Source organism: Balearica regulorum, chromosome 5 (assembly GCF_011004875.1).
Source record: "Balearica regulorum gibbericeps isolate bBalReg1 chromosome 5, bBalReg1.pri, whole genome shotgun sequence".
Classification (NCBI taxonomy): domain Eukaryota; kingdom Metazoa; phylum Chordata; class Aves; order Gruiformes; family Gruidae; genus Balearica; species Balearica regulorum.
The window spans coordinates 29569199-29587739 of record NC_046188.1 but is presented as its reverse complement, the minus strand read 5'-3'; the positions used below and the strand labels follow the sequence as shown (position 1 = coordinate 29587739).

Genomic DNA, 18541 nt, shown 5'->3' with positions numbered 1-18541 from the left:
GACTAATTAAACTGGTTTCTGAGGAGAATTAGTTTTGGCTATACCGCTTCTGAAAATCTTTAGAAATTAGGTCTTGGGTCTGCCACAGGTGCCTGAAAACTAAAATATGTAGGGACATACCTCCATCACAGAAATTACCACTGTGTGAGGCAGTTCATGGTCTGGGTTGAGTGAGTAACCTCTGACAGCTGAGTCGTCTTGGCATTTCAGGAAACACATGAGCCCAATAATGTGTGTGGCCAGTACTGATATCTGTAAATGGAACAAGGAGGAAGCTCTTCCTTCTGCAATCAATATGGGTTTCATTTTTATCCCACTGTATGAAAACTGCTGAAAATATAACAATATTGTGTCTTTTTCGTATGACCTGTAAGTCTTTGTGTTATGCACCTAAAATCCACAGTGTCATATAACTAAAAAATGGTTCAATGAATTTTTATATATCTGCATATAAATTTCATTTTGGGGATCAGCTGAGAACCAGAATGAAAAATTTCAACTGAAAGATTATTTCTTAAAGTTGTAACAGACTGAAAGTAGAAAGAATTTCCATCAACCTGTTACGCTTTTGCAGTGCTACTATAATGCATTGAAACAAGATGATGCAAGCAGGGTTTTTTCTAAATAAAATATTAAATATAAAATTAATTCCTTTTGGGAACTAAGCACTTTAAATCATATGTAGGTTTTCTTTTATTTATTCACTTATTATGAGTGGAAAAGAAGGTGGAATGGAAGAAAGGGGACAATATAGATTTTTTTGTGAGCTTCTTAGGTTTCTGGGGCTCGTTAATATATTTCATTCCACCTGAAAAAGTAATTTTATGGACATGAACATTATTTAGTTTGAATTGGTGAGGTGCACTTTGTTCTTAAACTAACTTTTTATGACTAATAAAAACTGAAAGCTTGTAATTAGAGCTGAGACTTGTGGAGCACTGTGCACAGTAACATTGCTTCATGAGGCTTTTTTTTAAACTAACCTGTAAACTATAATGCTAGTTGTGTGCCAGTGGAAACACATGCATATGGTTGCCTTGACATTCTACTTAAAATTTGGGGAAGGATTTCCTCTTGCTAAACTGATTGTAAGTTTCTGCAGTATTTGGCAAGTCTTTCATGTTCCTTAGGAAGATGTAAGTACAGCCTAATTCCCCTAAGGAACAGGTAGGAGGTAGAAAGCTAGCCTTGGAAAATGCATGTGAATACTGATTTATGTAAGAATGATGAGTTTGTTGGGTTTGTGTTTTGTTTTTTGTTTTTTTTTTTTTTTAAAAAAAAAGTCATTTTTCTGTGTCCAAACCTGTGCGTTTTTCTTTGTTTCTTAAAACTTCATACTTTGCTGTAACACTACCACAGTGGTATCTAAGCCATTACTTTAGACTTGAAAAAACAAGTGGCCTAAAAATTGCACTTTTTTTTTTTTTCTGTTTCTATTACTGTTTTCTGGCCAGACTTTTTTTCCCAACTTCTTCTGCCCTTCACCGGCTTTTGCATGACAGTGACAGAGTTGCCACTTGTCCCAGAAGGTTAAATAGAAAGTAAACGTAGTCCCTCTGCAGGGAAGTCCCTGGGAGATTGTAGCCTGACCTGGAATTTGTAAGTAGTAATTAAAGTTATTTCAGTGGAGGTATGTGTGAAAACCCGCTTGTGAAAACCTTGCTGTCTTGTGCTCTACTGAAATTAATTTACACAAAACTGCTCAGGGTTCAAGCCAGGGGCTAAAAGTGAAAGGCCTTGCAGCTCATTCATGCCCTACTGAGGCAATGGTTCAACAGCTAATGCTGCACCTTGGAGAGTGGAGCTTGTGCTTCTGGAAAAATGAGCTTCAATAAATCCATCAGCTTCTGGAGACTTGCACAGGCAGCAGGATCTTCCTAAGACTGCAAAAGAAAAATTTTCCATGCACTGCTTGGTTTTGAGCATTCAATAGATGTATCTACACCACCACCCAGACTGGTTGTTGCCTTTTTTCTTTTTTTTTTCCTTTTTTTTTTTTTTGTGCTGAAGGTATTTTTAAACTAGGTAGCTTGAGTATGAATGACAGAGTGACCTCTGTCAGTACAGGTTTTATTACAGGCAGCAAAAAACATGCAGGGCTGAGGGCTGACGTTGGTCATGTAGCTCATTGTCTGTCCTGTTGAAGTTATATTGTTGTCAGTTTTAAGATAGCTCAGTTGTGTCTCTGTAAACTGCAATAGCTCCTTTGGATTGCAGTGCTAGTGTATCGTATAGCCCTTCATTGCATCATGAGAAGGTCTTGTCAAGACTCCCATTGGTAGGGTTTGAAACTACAACTCGCATACATTCAGCATAGACCCATCAGTGTAAGAATAACTTTTAAATGGGAAGGAGAGAATTATGAGATAGAGGATGATAATTGTAAGAGTTAGTAGGGAGATAAAACATGTTCTTTTATTCAGAATGGGTCTTGGTATTATAGTAATTGAGAACACGCCACCCAGAGATTATTTATGTGGCAGCAGTGAAAGAGAGAGGTTGGAATTCTTGCCTTTTTTTCCTGGCTCCGAGAACTAAATTGGAGCAGATAGTTACAGAGAGCACAGCCAACTCTAACAAAATCCCTATTTAGGTCATCTGTAAAGAGCAAACATGGGACGTCTGAATGCAACATTGTGCTCTTAGGCCTTTCGGCAGTAGTAAAACTTCATGGTATAGATAAACTACCTTGCGCAGACATAGATTTTATTTAAAAAAAAAAAAAAAATTTTTTTTAACCTGTGCAGCTGTTTATGCCAGAGGTACCACTGGTAAAATAAGGTTATGGAAAATAATGGCTGTAGCTGATATAAATGTTCCAGCAAAAATTTGTGCAACAGCTCTGACGTGAGGAAAGTAGCAGCTGTTTACTCATTCTTTAAAATATTAGTTCAGAACCAGATCAAAACCCCCTAATCTGAAGCATTCCTTCTGAAAGACGGTACTCAGAAAAGGAGTATAATCAGAAATTTGGATTCTGTTTGTTAATTTCGGAGTGATTTATTTATGTAGTAACTGCTACTTAGCCCAAAGTGTAGTGCTCATATTTAAACCACTATATGCTACGTAGCGTATTTAAGATGGTATGTGAGGCAGCGTATTTACAGAACCTGTACCAAAGCTATCTGGCTTTGTAATTTAAAGTACAACGTTGACTTCAAGGAGGTAGCTGTGACATGCAATGACTTTACGTCTCTCTTGTCCTCTTGTTTTCCCCACGTCACATAATGGGTGCAGTTTTTTATATATTTGTGGGATTGCCAGCGTTCAGGGCTATAGTCACAATCTGGCAACAGTGTACCGATGCTATTTCTTTGGTTATCCGTGGAAATACTATAGTAAAATTGCATTTTTCGTCTTAATGCTGAATAAATTACTTCTTTACGTATTTGGTAATATATTCTCCTGTCACATAACTCTTGTTATTGTTAATTGGAATTGCTTATGCTCATTGAGGGAGGAATACTTTTCATCCTGTTTTGAATGAAAATCTGTAATCTTGAATTTGTTTCTAAACTTCAGTCATGAGGAGAGCAGTGCAGGAAATTGCTGCTGTTCCACCAAATTAGCTTCTCAGATATCCTTTTAATTGGAGACCATAACTCAGATTCTTAGTATTTTAGGAAGCTGAACAATACAAATTGAAATACAGATATTTCCAGTAAGGGCTCAGTTCAAAGAAGGCTTTTATACACAGATGAGTCTGCTAACAAATAGCATGTCATATGATAATGAGACCATGTTTTCTTCCGCAGTTTCACATTTCCTAACTGCACTGCTGTGAAATAAGTGGAGTGTTTATCTACTCTCTCTTAAACTGACAAATCTGTGCTAGGGACGAGTGTGCCCACTATAGACAGAACGTAGGTACACAAAAAAAAAAGTCTAAACTCTCAATCAGAAACACACCACTTCCAAATGCAATATATTACACTCCTTCAGACCATTCGTTTCCGCCAAAGTATTCTGTTTTTAATGTAAAGACTTCAATTTATGTTTAAGAACAAGCAAACTATAGTACTTTGACAGCCGTTCACACTTAATTTCTTTGCATTAAACCAACAGCATTCTTTTCCACAAACATCCATTGTTAGGACAATGCTCTCAGACGGAATTTATGAGAAATGGAATTATGTTACCAAGGAGATAGCATTTACTATAATGAAGAGTAGATCCTAGAAAATGGCCCCTTTTACAGCAGCTCAGAACAGAGCCACAAAAGCAATTGATTGGTCTTGGCATTTAGTCTTATATCAGCTGTGTCATCCATAGCTTCAGGAGTGAGAACACTAATCTGAAGTGACATTTCTGTTCTGGCGGGCTTTTCTGCCCTGATGAAAGCAATTACTTCATTCCTAAATGATAATTTGCGGGAGTTTCAACCACTTTAATTGATAATTTTTTGTTCTGAGAAGTTCAATTGTGAAGTGATTAGCTGATTTGGTAAATAGAAATTTAAGGTGTGAAATGTACAAGTTGCTCCAAGGTAAAGTGCTGTTTATTGGGTGCTGCAAAATTGCTTGATAAAACTGCAGTTTCTCTATTATCATGAGGCTGGCAATTGCTTAGTTCAACATAGGAAGAAAAAAAAAAAAGATCAAAACACGAGTGTTCTGGTTGTAGAGTTTGGGTTTGAACTGGTGTATCACAGCTCACTTAATTGTTGCTGTATCAAAGTGTACATTAGTTTTAAAAGATTGTGTAGGATGGCAAGTTTGTAATCCTTAAAAACCTGCCAGGTTCCTATTATTATGTTCTAACGACTCACTTTGGAAGTAAATCCTGTTATTTAAACGTTGCAACAAAGGTGCTTATTGGCGATAAAACATTTGATTTAACGATTGGTTCAAGCATACACAAACCTTTTCCTTGAACCACGTTTACATATTGAAAGTAAAATAAAAGAAACCCCTTCTGTCAAACAACCACCCCTAAAAAACAACCTCAGGTTTCACTGATATAATAAAAAGCTTGGGTTAATGTAGGTATTAATTTTTTCATAAATTGCATATTATTTTTGCAATAATTGTAAAAGCGCATTTGCCAAAATGTGTTTTTGCTATCTACAAGGAAAAGAGGCTTTTTAATAGAAACCAGTTCTGTGATATTTTCCTATATAGTGGAAAAAAATAATGGTCATTTCATGTGTTAAATGAGAAATATAAAGCAAAAATGAAGGTCAAACTGATTTAGCACATCAAACAGTCTTTGTCAGCCAAGCTTAATATATCCTGAGTTTGTGGAACAAATGAAATTTTGCTGCTATGTTACACTTTGCTTCCAAACAACCATTACAACTGGTTTTATATATTGTGTGAGCATCAGACCATCAAACAGTGCATCTTTACTGACGTGTTGCTGCAGTGATGATCTACAGCAGCAATCTGCCATTTATATAAGGGCAAAATGTGCATCTATATTTAGTTGTGAAATTGGCCTATTATACTCTTGATGTTTACAGAGGCTAACATAAATTAATGATGACAGCTATGAGCAGTGCATTAGTTAAGCAGCAGAGTTTTTACCTTGAACTTGAAGGTTCCAGCTTTAACTTCCAGCATATACTATACAGCTTTCTTCACACATTAAAGAAAGTCTTCTGAAAACATTAATTTTTCTTGGACAGCATTAAATTGCTTCAATTTGTGGACTATGCCATCGACGATCATGTCAGATAATGGTTTCGTTTACATTTTTGGCAAACTTTTGCCCTGTAAGAATGGTGATCTTTATGGTGTGGCAGAAATGAATGCCCCTGAAAAGTGTTTGCTCCTCGAAAGGGTCTGATTTGACTGACTTTGAACTTAGATGTCAGATATCCCTTGTCTGATGAAAAGAACAGTTTGAGGAAGCGGTGTGGCTCGCTAGCTTATGTATGGCACTTTCACCTGAAACTCTCCTCGTGCTGCTCGTGTCCGAGCAAGTATAGATACTGTAGTAACTATGGATTCCAGTTAACTATGACCACAGATCTGACAAGTATGCAGGTGTTCAAAGGTTCACGAGTTAAAATGCTGAAGACTTTGATGAATTTTTGATGGATGAATTTTTAATACAGGTCGACCTTTTTCCTTTGAGGCTGCATGCTAGATTAATTGATAAATAGTGAGACCGAGCAATGTTCGGATCTCCTAAGCAAACAAGTAGAAAAATCCATAAAAATCTGCCGTCTGACTTCTCAGATGTACTTAAAAAAGAAGGAAGGTGGTAAAATTTAATGTGGCTTTTGATTCATCTCCTTTCCTCTATTTTTGGAGGTTTTACTCTCACAAAAGTAGGCTTTTCTCTTAAACAGTGTAACTGGTTTTTATTAGTCTTGAAGTTCTTGTACTCTCAGTTCAGAAACAATCTGTGTGAAAAGGAAGTTTATGAATAGGACAGTGGAAAAAAGAAAAACAGAGAAAGGGAGAAAGCATTAAGTCAAAAAGTTACCTCAAATAAAAAAATCACCGAAGACAGCAAAATAGCGTGTAGGAATTAGAGGTAAACATATTAACATACTATCAGTATCAATTTTTCAGAACTAATTGAGTTAGTCTTAGGAAGTTGGAAAGGATTTTTTCTTCTTTTCATTCACATCTACAGGAACATTAGCTTTCTTGCTTCGTTCTTTTATACTCACTTGTATCTACTATACTGAAAAAATATCCATTTTCATGCATATTTGTGAGCTCTCTAGAGCATAACACTTAGAAAAACAGAACAATAACAAAACCCCTTGACAATAGGAGGCTTTAGGCTCCTGCTGCCACCGGTGGTGATGCTCGACTTGCTAGACTGGACTTTTCAACTGCAATATGTGCAATTATGTAGTGCAGGTTACTCTGCTTTACTTCCTTCATCTTTCCCCCAGCCTAAATCTTTTTTTCGAGTCTGAAAATGTGCACTGCTGTTCAGGTGAATAACCACTTGGATTGAACACTGGTTTTGAGATGTCACTATGAGCAAACACTTTTGAAAAAAAACCTCAGGCATAGGAAGAGTAACACAGAAGCAAAATAAATAAATATTCCAAATAATTGGGTCATTTCAATATTGATGCTATTCCATTCTTTGAACTTCTAATTAAGTGTAATTGTCCTGTGAGATCAGTGAAATGACAATGGATTTTTATAGGCCAGACTAAGGCCTATGGGTGACCATCTATAGGTGGCCTTGGACATTATCTTAATGAATTGCCCGGGCATTAAGAGTCAGCTTTTCTATGTATCTGTTGTTTATAAATGGGTTTAACTGCCCTCATTGTTTGCACTGGTCAGTTTGAAGCTCCAGAAGAACTCTCCTCAAGAATGTGGCTGAGGGAATACGTAATAGATTATTCCTGTAATAGATCAGAATGTATATATATTTGTATTAGTTAAATTGTCATATTCATCCATTACATTGCATATAAATACTGAATGGTGTAAACAGGTTATTTAAAACAGAGGAAGGGATCTAAAGTTGATCTAAATAGAAAAATGTCCGAAGTATGACAAATACTATGTCATGTCATATTAACATAGAAAGAGCTAAGAACAAGATAAGGGGATCTCCCTAGTATATCTCATATAGAATTGCACAAATACACACCTGTGGACTCAGGAGCAGCATAAATTTATTTCCTTATGTAATACTACAACTAAACTCAATAGCATGTAAGCATTTTTCTATTCTTTATATTGGAAAACAATGTACACGGAAGGACATACATAATTGGAAGTATCTTTCAGGGGCTTGATGGGGTTGGATCACTTAGCTCCAGCCCAATTTTTTTGCACATCCTTTCCATATATCTGATTTCTGTGAAATGGATATAACATCCGTCTGACTAGGGCCTTTGGAGAGTTGGATAATGTTTATAATGGACCTTTTGATCCTTGAATTTAAAAAGCTAGGCTAATATAAAAATCCACACACATGTGCATATTGTTTCATTCTCTAGAAAGCTTGTTATAAACATTATTAGATATTGTTAAGTGTTATTGTTGTCCTGTATCTGGTTTTGCTGCTACTAATCCATATTGTTGTTAGAGGCTTAAGAAATTCGCTAGTGGTCGATAACAGCTGAATTAACAAGTATGATATTGTTTTGTATTACAAGGAAAAGTGCTCTGTTCTGGTATACTATTGCGCTTGTAAAGTTTCTTCTGAAATCAGGGAGGATTTCAATAGAATTATCAAAAATGCTCTGTATCCTTTCTAAGAGTTTGCCATACTTCTCTGCTTGTAGTTAATGAAAATGAACAAAACCGATGACGGCACGCTGCAGACAAGCTGTCCGCTGGCTGGAGCCATTATCTGGAGCTCAGCAGCCTGTCTGTCCCTCGAACCTTGTTTTATGGCCGTCACCCCCAATCCAGTCTCTATTTGTGAGAAGTACAGTGAGGGTACCATAAAGCCCTACCGGTGCTGTTATGTGGGGCTGAGCAGGGGGAGACCAACATCTCTGAGAAGCCATGCTTTGGGGGGTCTTGCCTGTGTTGGATTTAAGGGGACAGCGTAAGTGAAATGTAAATGTGAGCTGCCTTTCTAAAACTGGGCAAGTCTGTGATATATCTGCTTCTAAGCTATATTTTGAAATTGCAGACAGAAATATTTATTTGTAACCACAACCATTCCCCTGTCTTCATTCAAAATGCAAACTCACAGAATTAAATTATTTCACTGATTTTTACTGCCCAAAACGAGACACAGAAGCGAGGTATTGATATGCTAAAAAACCCTTCCTAACGTAGGTCAGTGCATCTGTTGATATACTGTAACATGTTTGATTGCCATTATATGCTGCAAAAATCAGGAGCCGTGATTGTCCCATCTTTAAAGTGACAGATGATGATCTGTCAGACATGTGGAGATTGTGGGTGTGCACACAGATATGGATGCCCATATATACTTATGAATATAAAATATATAAAATGATGTGAGATAAAATATGAAGCAGGTTAAGCTTGGAATGACCACAAGCACAATGAAATCACAAGTGAGTTATGAGTACCAATAAAACTTTTATGCAACGCCATATTATCATGTCTTCTGCATCTGCTGTGTCTTCAATAGAAAATCTACTTTAAAAATGTTGTATACACCATTTTAAAATTATTTGGTAGTATTTATTGCACCCTTTCATCCATAAAAGCCAGACCCCCTTTATATCACTTCACCTGGAAAGGTCCTAAAAGGAAAAATAATATATATTTTAGAAACCTACTATCTAAAATAGCATTAGTTTTCTAGCCATTAAATATCCTGTTTATATGGTACTGCATCTTAGAATTATCAGGAGCTGGAAATCCCTTAGTCGTTTTTAGTGGACTTTGTATATGGAAATTTGGTGAGAAGTATGTTCTTAAGGGAACTGCATGAAGTTTTACCATTATATGACAACATCATCCTTTGATATCATACAGTGATGCACACTGATTTGATTATCTGTGCTCCTTCCACTTCTCCACATAAGGCAAGGAGGGAGCAATATTTATGTCCCTTGAGTATATTTCGCACTGTTACTTTCTCGTTGGTACTGTGGGTAGCATATGTAGATTTGCTTGTCTGTTGGGGGACCTTCTCTATCACGTAAGAGCTCTTACATATGTGATGCTTGCTTTCTTAGTGCTTTCTGAATGTTTTTGAAACCCACTCAGTAAACATGGGTACAGTTACCCACACTTTCATTTTTCTCATTAGCTGGAGAGCTTGTGGGTATTTCTAAATTTTTGCAGCCTGATGCCCTAGGAAGTTTGTTTGTAACCAACCACCACCTCTAATCCCAATGTCGTATGACAGAACCCAGGATGAGTTTTGTTCCTGTGTCAGCACTACTGCTCTCTGTTGTGAGCTTCACACCCCTCTTTTCTAGCATCTTCTTGGGATTATCAGTGCCAGTGCTTTGCTCTGTTACGAGCATCTGATGATGAAGCTGATGTTGTCTATCAGAATCATAGGTGCCAGAGAGGATTATCAGTGATGTTTAGGTCATATCTAATGAATTCCTGTATCCTGCTGAGGAAATCACTGCTCCCAGATTAAGGACCCATTGTATCAGCAGAACTACAGTGCCCAATGCTACAAGTGTATTTCCCTGGTGGAATTATGTGGAGTAGAAATTAGGATTTGCATGCACATTTCGACAGATGCTGTTTCTAAATTTAGCTTAATGCACCGATGCCAAGAGGAGAGTGCTACAAGTTACAAACTCCTTGACTTGAGTGACTCAGTGAAGCTTCCACAAATGACAGTACACCAAATGGCTGGGAGAAAAAACACATTATTGATAGTACTATTCTTAGGAGTTTATTTTGTATGTCTATTATATCAGCTCCCCATCCCTTGTACTTTGGGATTTTTTTTTATTGTAAAAGTTTGAATACAGATAGATGGCTTTCAAAGGATGCTGTTTACTTACACAGGTAGCCTCACTTTTCAGTTTAACCAACTTCTATTGCAAACTATTAGTGATTCAGCATAATGCCTTATAAAAGTTTGCATTGCAATATATTCTTCAGTTTCAGCCATCTCCTGAACCCTAAACAGGATTTGTAAACTGTGGATTTGGTCTTTGGTGTTGCTAAGGAATATCCTATCTTTTCTAATTTTTTTTGAGTTTCAAAAGTTGCTGTGATCTGTAATATTTTGGATTTATTTATTTATTCATTTTACTAGGGATTTCCAAAAAGCCCTCTTCTTACATAGGGGCATAATTAAGTGCTTTGGAAAGAAGGTGTGAACCTCTTGGTGCAGCCTTTCAGAATAGATCTAGAATCTCAGCTCTTCTGGATTCCTCAAACTTGATTTGGGGATTTGACGTCCTCAGGCTTGGCTTCTGGAAGAAAAAAGTGTGATGGCAAGTAGTAAAGGCCATCCCTTGTGCCATGGAAATGAACTTTTGCTTGTCAGTGATTGGGCAGAGGCACTTGCCTGCCTCTCCCTTATGTTACTGTTGTAGGTATTTAACTTGCACGGGGTATCTTACTTCACTGAAATTAATTGGACAGTTCATACCTCACAGAGCTGTAGCTTCCAGGTTTCTGTATGTACACAAAATTTTTCTATCAGCTGTATTTAATGCACCTTTTGAGGGATTTTACACATCTATGATGGCAGAGATTTGAATTTGGACAGAGATGCATCCACAATAAGCATTGTGAAATATTAGTTTTCAGGTACTTTTCTCCTAAAATAGAACTTACAAATCTAGCTGCTGGTGGTCAAAATAGAGTTCATGAAGACAAACATGTACTTCAGAGTGGGATTCAGTAGGATGGTATATCCTTACCTGTGGGTAAGGATGTGCCATTTCCTCCTGTATCTTTAACTCACTATCCCTATTTCTTAGACAGACTGTCTTTTTAAATATAATTGCTATTAGTATAGAATTGTGTAGGGAATATAATTTGTCAAGCATTCTCAGGGAGGTGTGATGGAGGGATTTCATTTGTGTTTTAAGGGCCCAGCTGATCTGCCCTTCCAAGTCTGAGGTGGGAGAGACAGCCACAAAAATGCAGGTGGTTAAGGATATTAAAATAAGAGAACCTCTGTAGTTTAAGTTATTTCCAAATTAGAAAGACAAAATAGAAGTCTCGGAATCATAGTATTAGATCTGTGTGCCTAAACTCTACTGATCTACTTCATGGTAGTGCTTTTGTAGATCTGGCCATTATGAGTTTTTTGTTGATAAAATCCAGGGTTTCAGGAAGAGTCGTGGAAGCTTGAGAAGCGTGTGCTGTGCCATTATACGCTGGCTGAATTCTAGCTCTGTTGTAAACTAATAACTAGTTAACAGAACTGTGGCTGTAACTTCATCAAATTAATAAGTAAACAAAGGAAGCAAAGGAAAGATAGAGTCTTTGTGAGGGACAAGAACAGTTTCTACTCACCTTACGCAGTGATTGGCAGGCACCAACCCCAGCATGAGCACATCAGCACCCAACCTCTATGCACCAAGGCAGAGGTATGGTCAAGCTCATCATATCCTGAATTGAACACTGTTTAAAAGAAAAAAAGGAAAAAAAAGTTTAAAACCGCTCATTAAAAACAAAGAGGCAATAACTGTTCTTTGTATTATTTACACGTGGAGTCCTAATCTTTTGGGAAGTGTACTGTACATTTGTGTCTTCCCCAAACCACACAACAAAAAAAGTTAATCCCTTTTCCCTTGCAAAGCTGTATTACTATATATTGAAACCAACTCAAACTTGAGTTTCCTTTGCATTGCAGGGAAAGATCAGGAGAAGATCCCAGAGGTTACCTGCTGTCATCACAATGTGCATTTAGCAGTTTTACACCTACTAAACAAATAGCCCAGGAGTAAAATCCGAGTTACCTTTCGATGTTGCACATGGGCAGTAGCAAGTGGTACATTAATGCAACAGGACTAAATGAATGTCTTTGCATTTCCACCTGCTCGGTGTAAAGCAGAAGGTCCTTTCTGACCAAAAAGTTATCAGTCTGACACGTATGTGGTAGTGAATTAGTCAGAAATGTGAAACACATAACTCTATTAACTGCTCACTGACCCCTCTGACAAAGGTTGCTGTTCCCACAGTAAGGACACCCAAACAACTCATGAAGAACAGCTTTGTGAAATCCAGGAAGGTTTATGTTGTTATGCCAGACTTAAGAAGCTGCTGTACAACCTGTTTGGTCGTCTGGGCTGCACTGCAACCCCTAGCAGAGGTGGCACGTGCTTCAGTCATTTGCTTTTAACCTCCTTTTCCCAAGAGTCAGAATTTGGTACAAATTTAGAAAAAAATTGGGTTATGATGGGTCAGGAGAAGCAATGGCATCTATGCAGGTAAACTCCACATGTACGCAGCATTCTTGGGAATCTTTTCTTGCAACTGGCAGCAGAAAAAAGAAGGGCAGGCTAAGAAGAAAGTGGCTGAAATGAATTAGGAGTAGTTACTTAATATGTTGGCTACCACTGAAACTCCAATGTTATCATTAGTTTTAATCATTCAAAGACTGGAGTACCATTAAATATGTCCTGTAAGTCTGTACATCCATACAGAACAGCATTTTGAAAATGTGGTAATTTGTATAGAAGACCAGCAGTGAAAAAGCAAATTGGTTAAATGCGACAGAACACTAATACTGATGAATGTCCTACTTTGTTTATTTTCTTTCAGTTTACAAGCTTTGAGGAAGGAAAAGTCCCGAGATGCTGCTCGCTCTCGCCGGGGAAAGGAGAATTTTGAATTCTATGAGTTGGCAAAGTTGTTGCCACTGCCTGCAGCGATTACCAGCCAGCTTGACAAGGCATCCATCATCCGACTTACAATTAGCTATCTGAAAATGAGGGACTTTGCTAATCAAGGTGATCCTCCATGGAACCTGAGAATGGAAGGACCTCCACCTAATACATCAGTAAAAGGTATGGAGTAAATATGTTGTATAGTGTTGAATATGGCAACCTTTAGTAACCTCTAAATTGAAATTTTTACCATCATCCTTTCTTCTTTCCCTGCATATCAAATCCTTTAAAGGGATACAAATGTGGAAATCTGAGGTCTGCATGAGAAAGACACCATGTGAAGGTGAAATAAACCTCTTTATTTTTTTATTTAACAACGAACCTATTGATGTAACTACTATTACAGCTGTACATCTTCTGGGTGACGTAAAGTGTTTGAAGTTATTTAGCAATGATTGTGTTGCTTTGTTTCAGTATTTTATATAAGGATGCGTTTGAGGGGAGCATGGCATTATTCCTTGATTTGAGGACTCAATCTCTTGATTCACTGGCTAACCCTTAAAAGTGGAATCGTGTATTTCTGACGTTCAAGAACATTGCATCCAGATTTTTAAATCTATACGTTAGAGACTAGGATTTTATTTATCATCTTGTAGTGTGTGTAGAAATTATTTTGACTTCTGAGCCAGTAGGCATCCATCCACATTTCAGCCAAAATAGACTGTTTTCAATATTAAACACCCTCTTTTCATGCTCAAACAAGCAGTTGGGCAGCGAAATCAATGTTTTAGACATGAGTTGCCACAAAAGTCAGGTAGTAGAGGAATCGGTTATTTTAGAGGCTGTGTGCGTGTTGGTCCTAAATAGTGTTTCCAATGACTTGTGTAAACTGGACTTTTTTTTGTAATTTTTTTTTTTTTTTACTCATGCAACTTATGTAGATGAGTGTGATCTTGCTGACTGGTAAGTATTTTAAATTAGGGACCAAGCTGCATTAACAGAACTCAAAGTTACTAAAACCTGGGAATGTCTTGGCTTTAACAGCACAGAAACCTACCCTATTTTATTTTAGCTACTGATCTCATGTTTTGGAAGAAACGTATTTTGGAAAGAGGCATATGAGATTTGAGCACTTCAGGTTTTTTTCCACACATTATGAAACTTAAACTCTTAATCTACACTAATCTAGATAAAATGTATATTGCATGAAGCAAAAGAAAAAGCTACCTTTAAGGGTGGAAGGGCAAATAAAACCTTATTTATCAGTGCAAAACTGCCCGTGAAGGGTTACTGGTGTTGATGGTGCAAAGGGCTTTTACCTGCTCTTCCATTTAAAGGAAGTAGTATTAGTTAAGGGAAGTTACAATTTTCAATAGATGGAGATAGACATGGAGGGCAAAAATCAAAGGACTTTGAGGCTGATGATTTAGTAGCTGGACGTATTTGCGTCATTTCATATATTTCATTTATATTATCTGCCACATCATATATAATTTTCATGGAGGAAAAAAAAGTAATAATTACATCATCCAGAGCATGAGTATAACATGGTTCATCAGGCTTTTGATATAATATGCAAATGTTCCCCATTTTTTCAGGATGAGAGTTTATTCTCAGGCAATTAAACAGTGTTTCGAGGCAGATATAAAGTGGACTGTGTTGTACGATCTATGATCTATCTGTTAAATAATTCCTCCCAAAATTTCTGTAGGTAACAGACGTACAGTGCTTCTACAAGCTGTCCTATAGTACGGAAAATCTGATCTCTGCAGATCCCTGTGTATGTTTTCGGAGTATCTGGGATCTGTTTTTCATTATCCTCTTGTGGAATATATACCTGAATACTGAAGCTTCCTTCTCGTTTAAAGATTCTAATGAAGAGAAGAATTTTAAGGGAGAACAAAACCTTATTCTTAGACAACAGCATAAATAGTCTGGCCTAGATTAACATGTTTCTCCCTATGAAAAAACTAGGTAAACATTTAATGTCTTTTCACCCTATCTGATGTAATAATCCTGCTCTTCCACCCATCTGGTGATATGGTTCCCATTCCTCTAGGCATAAAGGGTGTGGGGGAGTTAGGAAAGGATTTTTGCTTTCTTTTTGTTTTGTTTTTCCCCTGTTTGAGTACTTACTGATGTGTCAGAATATCAAAATAATGCTTGATGAAACATTGTTTTGTCATATAAGAATTCCCCATGAGCAGATTTAACTGTATAGTACAGGTATATTTTATTACTTCACCAGTTCTCATTACATAGAAACCTGTTAACACATTCTGATCAAACATTCATGAAATTACATCAAGAGAAATTCATTTTCATTTATTAAGGTCGCTTTGCGCTGCCCTTGAAGAAGTTCATATGGATAAACAAGCTCACATAAATAGCTTGCAGCTTCATGTGAAGTATGGTTGATAATCCTACAATAAAACACTAGACATTATACTTTGTGTGTGCCCAAGCAATCTTCTGAATAGACTTAAAGGTATTTGGAAAATTATATGAGAGGTACTTACGTTGTGTAGGCAACTGCTTTCTTTTTTTTTTTTCTTTTCCATCCCTCAAATGTGTTGGCCTGCTTGTGTTAATAATTAAATTTCAAAGCTTAGTTTTAAATTTGTCCCCCAGTACTGTACAGCAATTTATTCATTTTAATTTAGTATTTCAGGAAGGTCCTTTACTCTGCCCAGTATTTATCACAGCTTTTCTTAAAAATCTATAAAGGCTGATGAGTTTGTTTTCTTATGCCTATTGTGTAGCGATCGCTACAAGTTGTGCTTGCAAATGAACACTCAGGTAACTCCATATAATATTTTCAGAGTCAATTACTTCATGGTAATATCTTGAGCAATTGGAAAGTAAAAGATAGTTTTCTCCATTATTTTAGAAATATCTGTATTGTTATAATACAGATCAAATCTACAATGAACGTTATGCATTATTCACGAAATGACCAGGCATTCTCAGCAGTGTTTCAGCTAAATAACTGATGATTGTAACCTTTAAAGAAATCTCATTGTGGTGACTATTGGTAAATCATTTCTCCATTCATAGTAATCTTTGTTTAGAGGCTATCTAGAAACCATTATATCTTTTATTAATCTTAAAAGCAATAGCCAATGATTTGACATTTGCTAAAAATGGATAAATTTTCCATCTTTTAATACAGCAGACTTCAGTCAATTTTTTTGGGTACGTTGTCTAAGGCTTTCTGTACATAGGAAGTATTAGTCCTTGTAAACAAATACACGCACAACTTGCAGTAGATGAGTTTAAAGATTACAGTTCCAGTTCTTAAAGACCAGAACATGATTCTCATATGGCAGAAAATAATCAAAAAGTTATTTAGGGTCTGTAGGAATAAAATTGTTATTCTTCGCATACTACCTACAATATGTGGTGAATTACGGTATTATTCTCCTCTGTTTCCATCCCTCCAAAAGTCTTTGTTTCACTTCCAATGTTTGAGGTGTGTTCTTCACTGAAAGAGTTGTCTATCATTGGAACAGGCTGCTCAGGGAAGTGGCTGAACCACCATCCCTGGAGATATTTAAAAGACACGTAGATGCGGTGCTTAGGGACATGGTTTAGTGGTGGACTTGGCAGTGCTGGGTTAGCAGTTGGACTTGCTGATCTAAAAGGTCTTTTTCAACCAAAATGATTCTGTGATTTTGAGGAGAACATTAAATGAGCTGCTGATCAGTTTTATGTACTCAGAGGTTTTTTTCTGAAAGTTCTAATCTGGGAATGGAAGTATTTTTATCATATGTACTGTGTGTTCAGTCAGTAAGTTGTGCTTTACATGACACGGCACTCCAAGTCCTCTTGTGCGTTCTGATTGTCTGACCTATACCAGGCCCTGTAGTCCTTTTCCAACATCAAAGTCTTGTGAGAACCTTCATATTTTGGAATACTGTCTTCAAATGATTGACTCAAAGTTTCTTTATATTTTTATCACAATCTGTTGCTGAAAGTGTTCAAAGATCGTGTGGCTTTTAATGGTTTTTTCCCCTATGTTGTAGGTGTTTTTCCCAGGCTATATTCCCCCCCCCCCCCCCCCCCCCCCCTTTTTTTTTTTTCAAGTGAAGAGAGGAAGAGAGAGGAGGAATGTGAGGCACCATGATGTTCTCTGGTGTGTTGAATGTATTTGGCTGATGGAAAGTTATGCCATGTATTTCCTTTTTGGGCAATCTTTGGGACACTGGTACTGACTCAGGACCCACTGTCACTATAAACAGAAGGCTCATGACTCTCTGTCTTCAACAGAGTTCCCTGCATTTGCCATTTCTGTTTGTTTCAAAGCAGCAATTAAACCCAGGACTCTGTGCCTCTTTTGCAAACTCTTGCCCTGGAAATTTGCAATGATGAGATCAAAATGGTTATTAGATTTTTGTTCTTTTTTGGTTGAAGTGAGGCGTTAATTTTTGTCTTTGGAGATTACAAGTGTTTGTGCAAGGCCATGAGTTTAAATTCCTACTGAATGACGTGACATATAAAAACTAGGGTACGTAGTTTGGGCAGTTGGACAACTTTGGGCAGGTCTCTTCTTTCATTCAAAGAAAAGTAATGGTGGGATTATCCACAGTCTGAAGTTATAAGTGGGTTTATCCTGAGCTTTTTTTTTTTAAAGCCAAATCTTTATATTTTATGTTGCATAACTAAAATAATTTTACTTATCTTCTGCTGTAAGAGAAAAGGTGAATGACAGATTCTAGCTGAGGGGTGAAAAGGACTTCAGTAAATAATACTAACCAGCTGGTAGATTGCATGAAGAATGTCACTTTTAGTTTAGCCATCTCTACTTTTAGCATTACGTGTTCTGCAATTAGGTAGTTTTACACATCTGTGGTCTGGAATTAATATATATCAGTATGAAAAGAACTCAGATGCTGTCAAAAGTGTGAACTGAAATTTTTCATGTCCAAATTGTTCTTGTCCAATGTAACTAAATGACTCTGACATGTTGCTTGCAATAAAGCATTCAATGTTACTTCAATTCTGCATTGGTAATGAAATAAAAAAAAAAGTTTTCATAATCACAAGAAGAAAAATACTTTAAAACAAGATCTACACCTGTTTCCTTCAAAGTAGCATGTTTTTCAAAGGATCTATTCTCAACATAAACAAGAATGTAAGTATAGTTTGAAAATGAACTTGGTGTCTTGTCACACTACGGAACTTGGGGTTGAGGAAATAAGTCCAGCACTTTGAATTCTCAGGGAAAGAAAATAAGCAATAATGATAATTGGAAAGTATGGTAATTGTTCTCCCAAATGTCAAGTGGGATTACTTTCATTAATTTAAATACCTTTTTCTAATAATTTTTATGCTGGATATGTATGCATTTTTAAGAGATAAATAAATGGT

At 36.8% G+C, this 18541-nt stretch overlaps 1 protein-coding gene across 5 annotated transcripts in view; it reads left to right on the top strand.

Moving 5' to 3' along the window:
* Nucleotides 1–18541, top strand: part of NPAS3 (neuronal PAS domain protein 3) — a 628549-nt gene that overhangs the window by 172438 nt on the left and 437570 nt on the right. For all 5 annotated transcript variants that reach the window (XM_075753987.1, XM_075753989.1, XM_075753986.1 and 2 more), the window contains one exon: nucleotides 13107–13351. In XM_075753987.1, the coding sequence (XP_075610102.1) occupies nucleotides 13107–13351 (245 nt within the window). The remainder of the gene's footprint in view (nucleotides 1–13106; nucleotides 13352–18541) is intronic.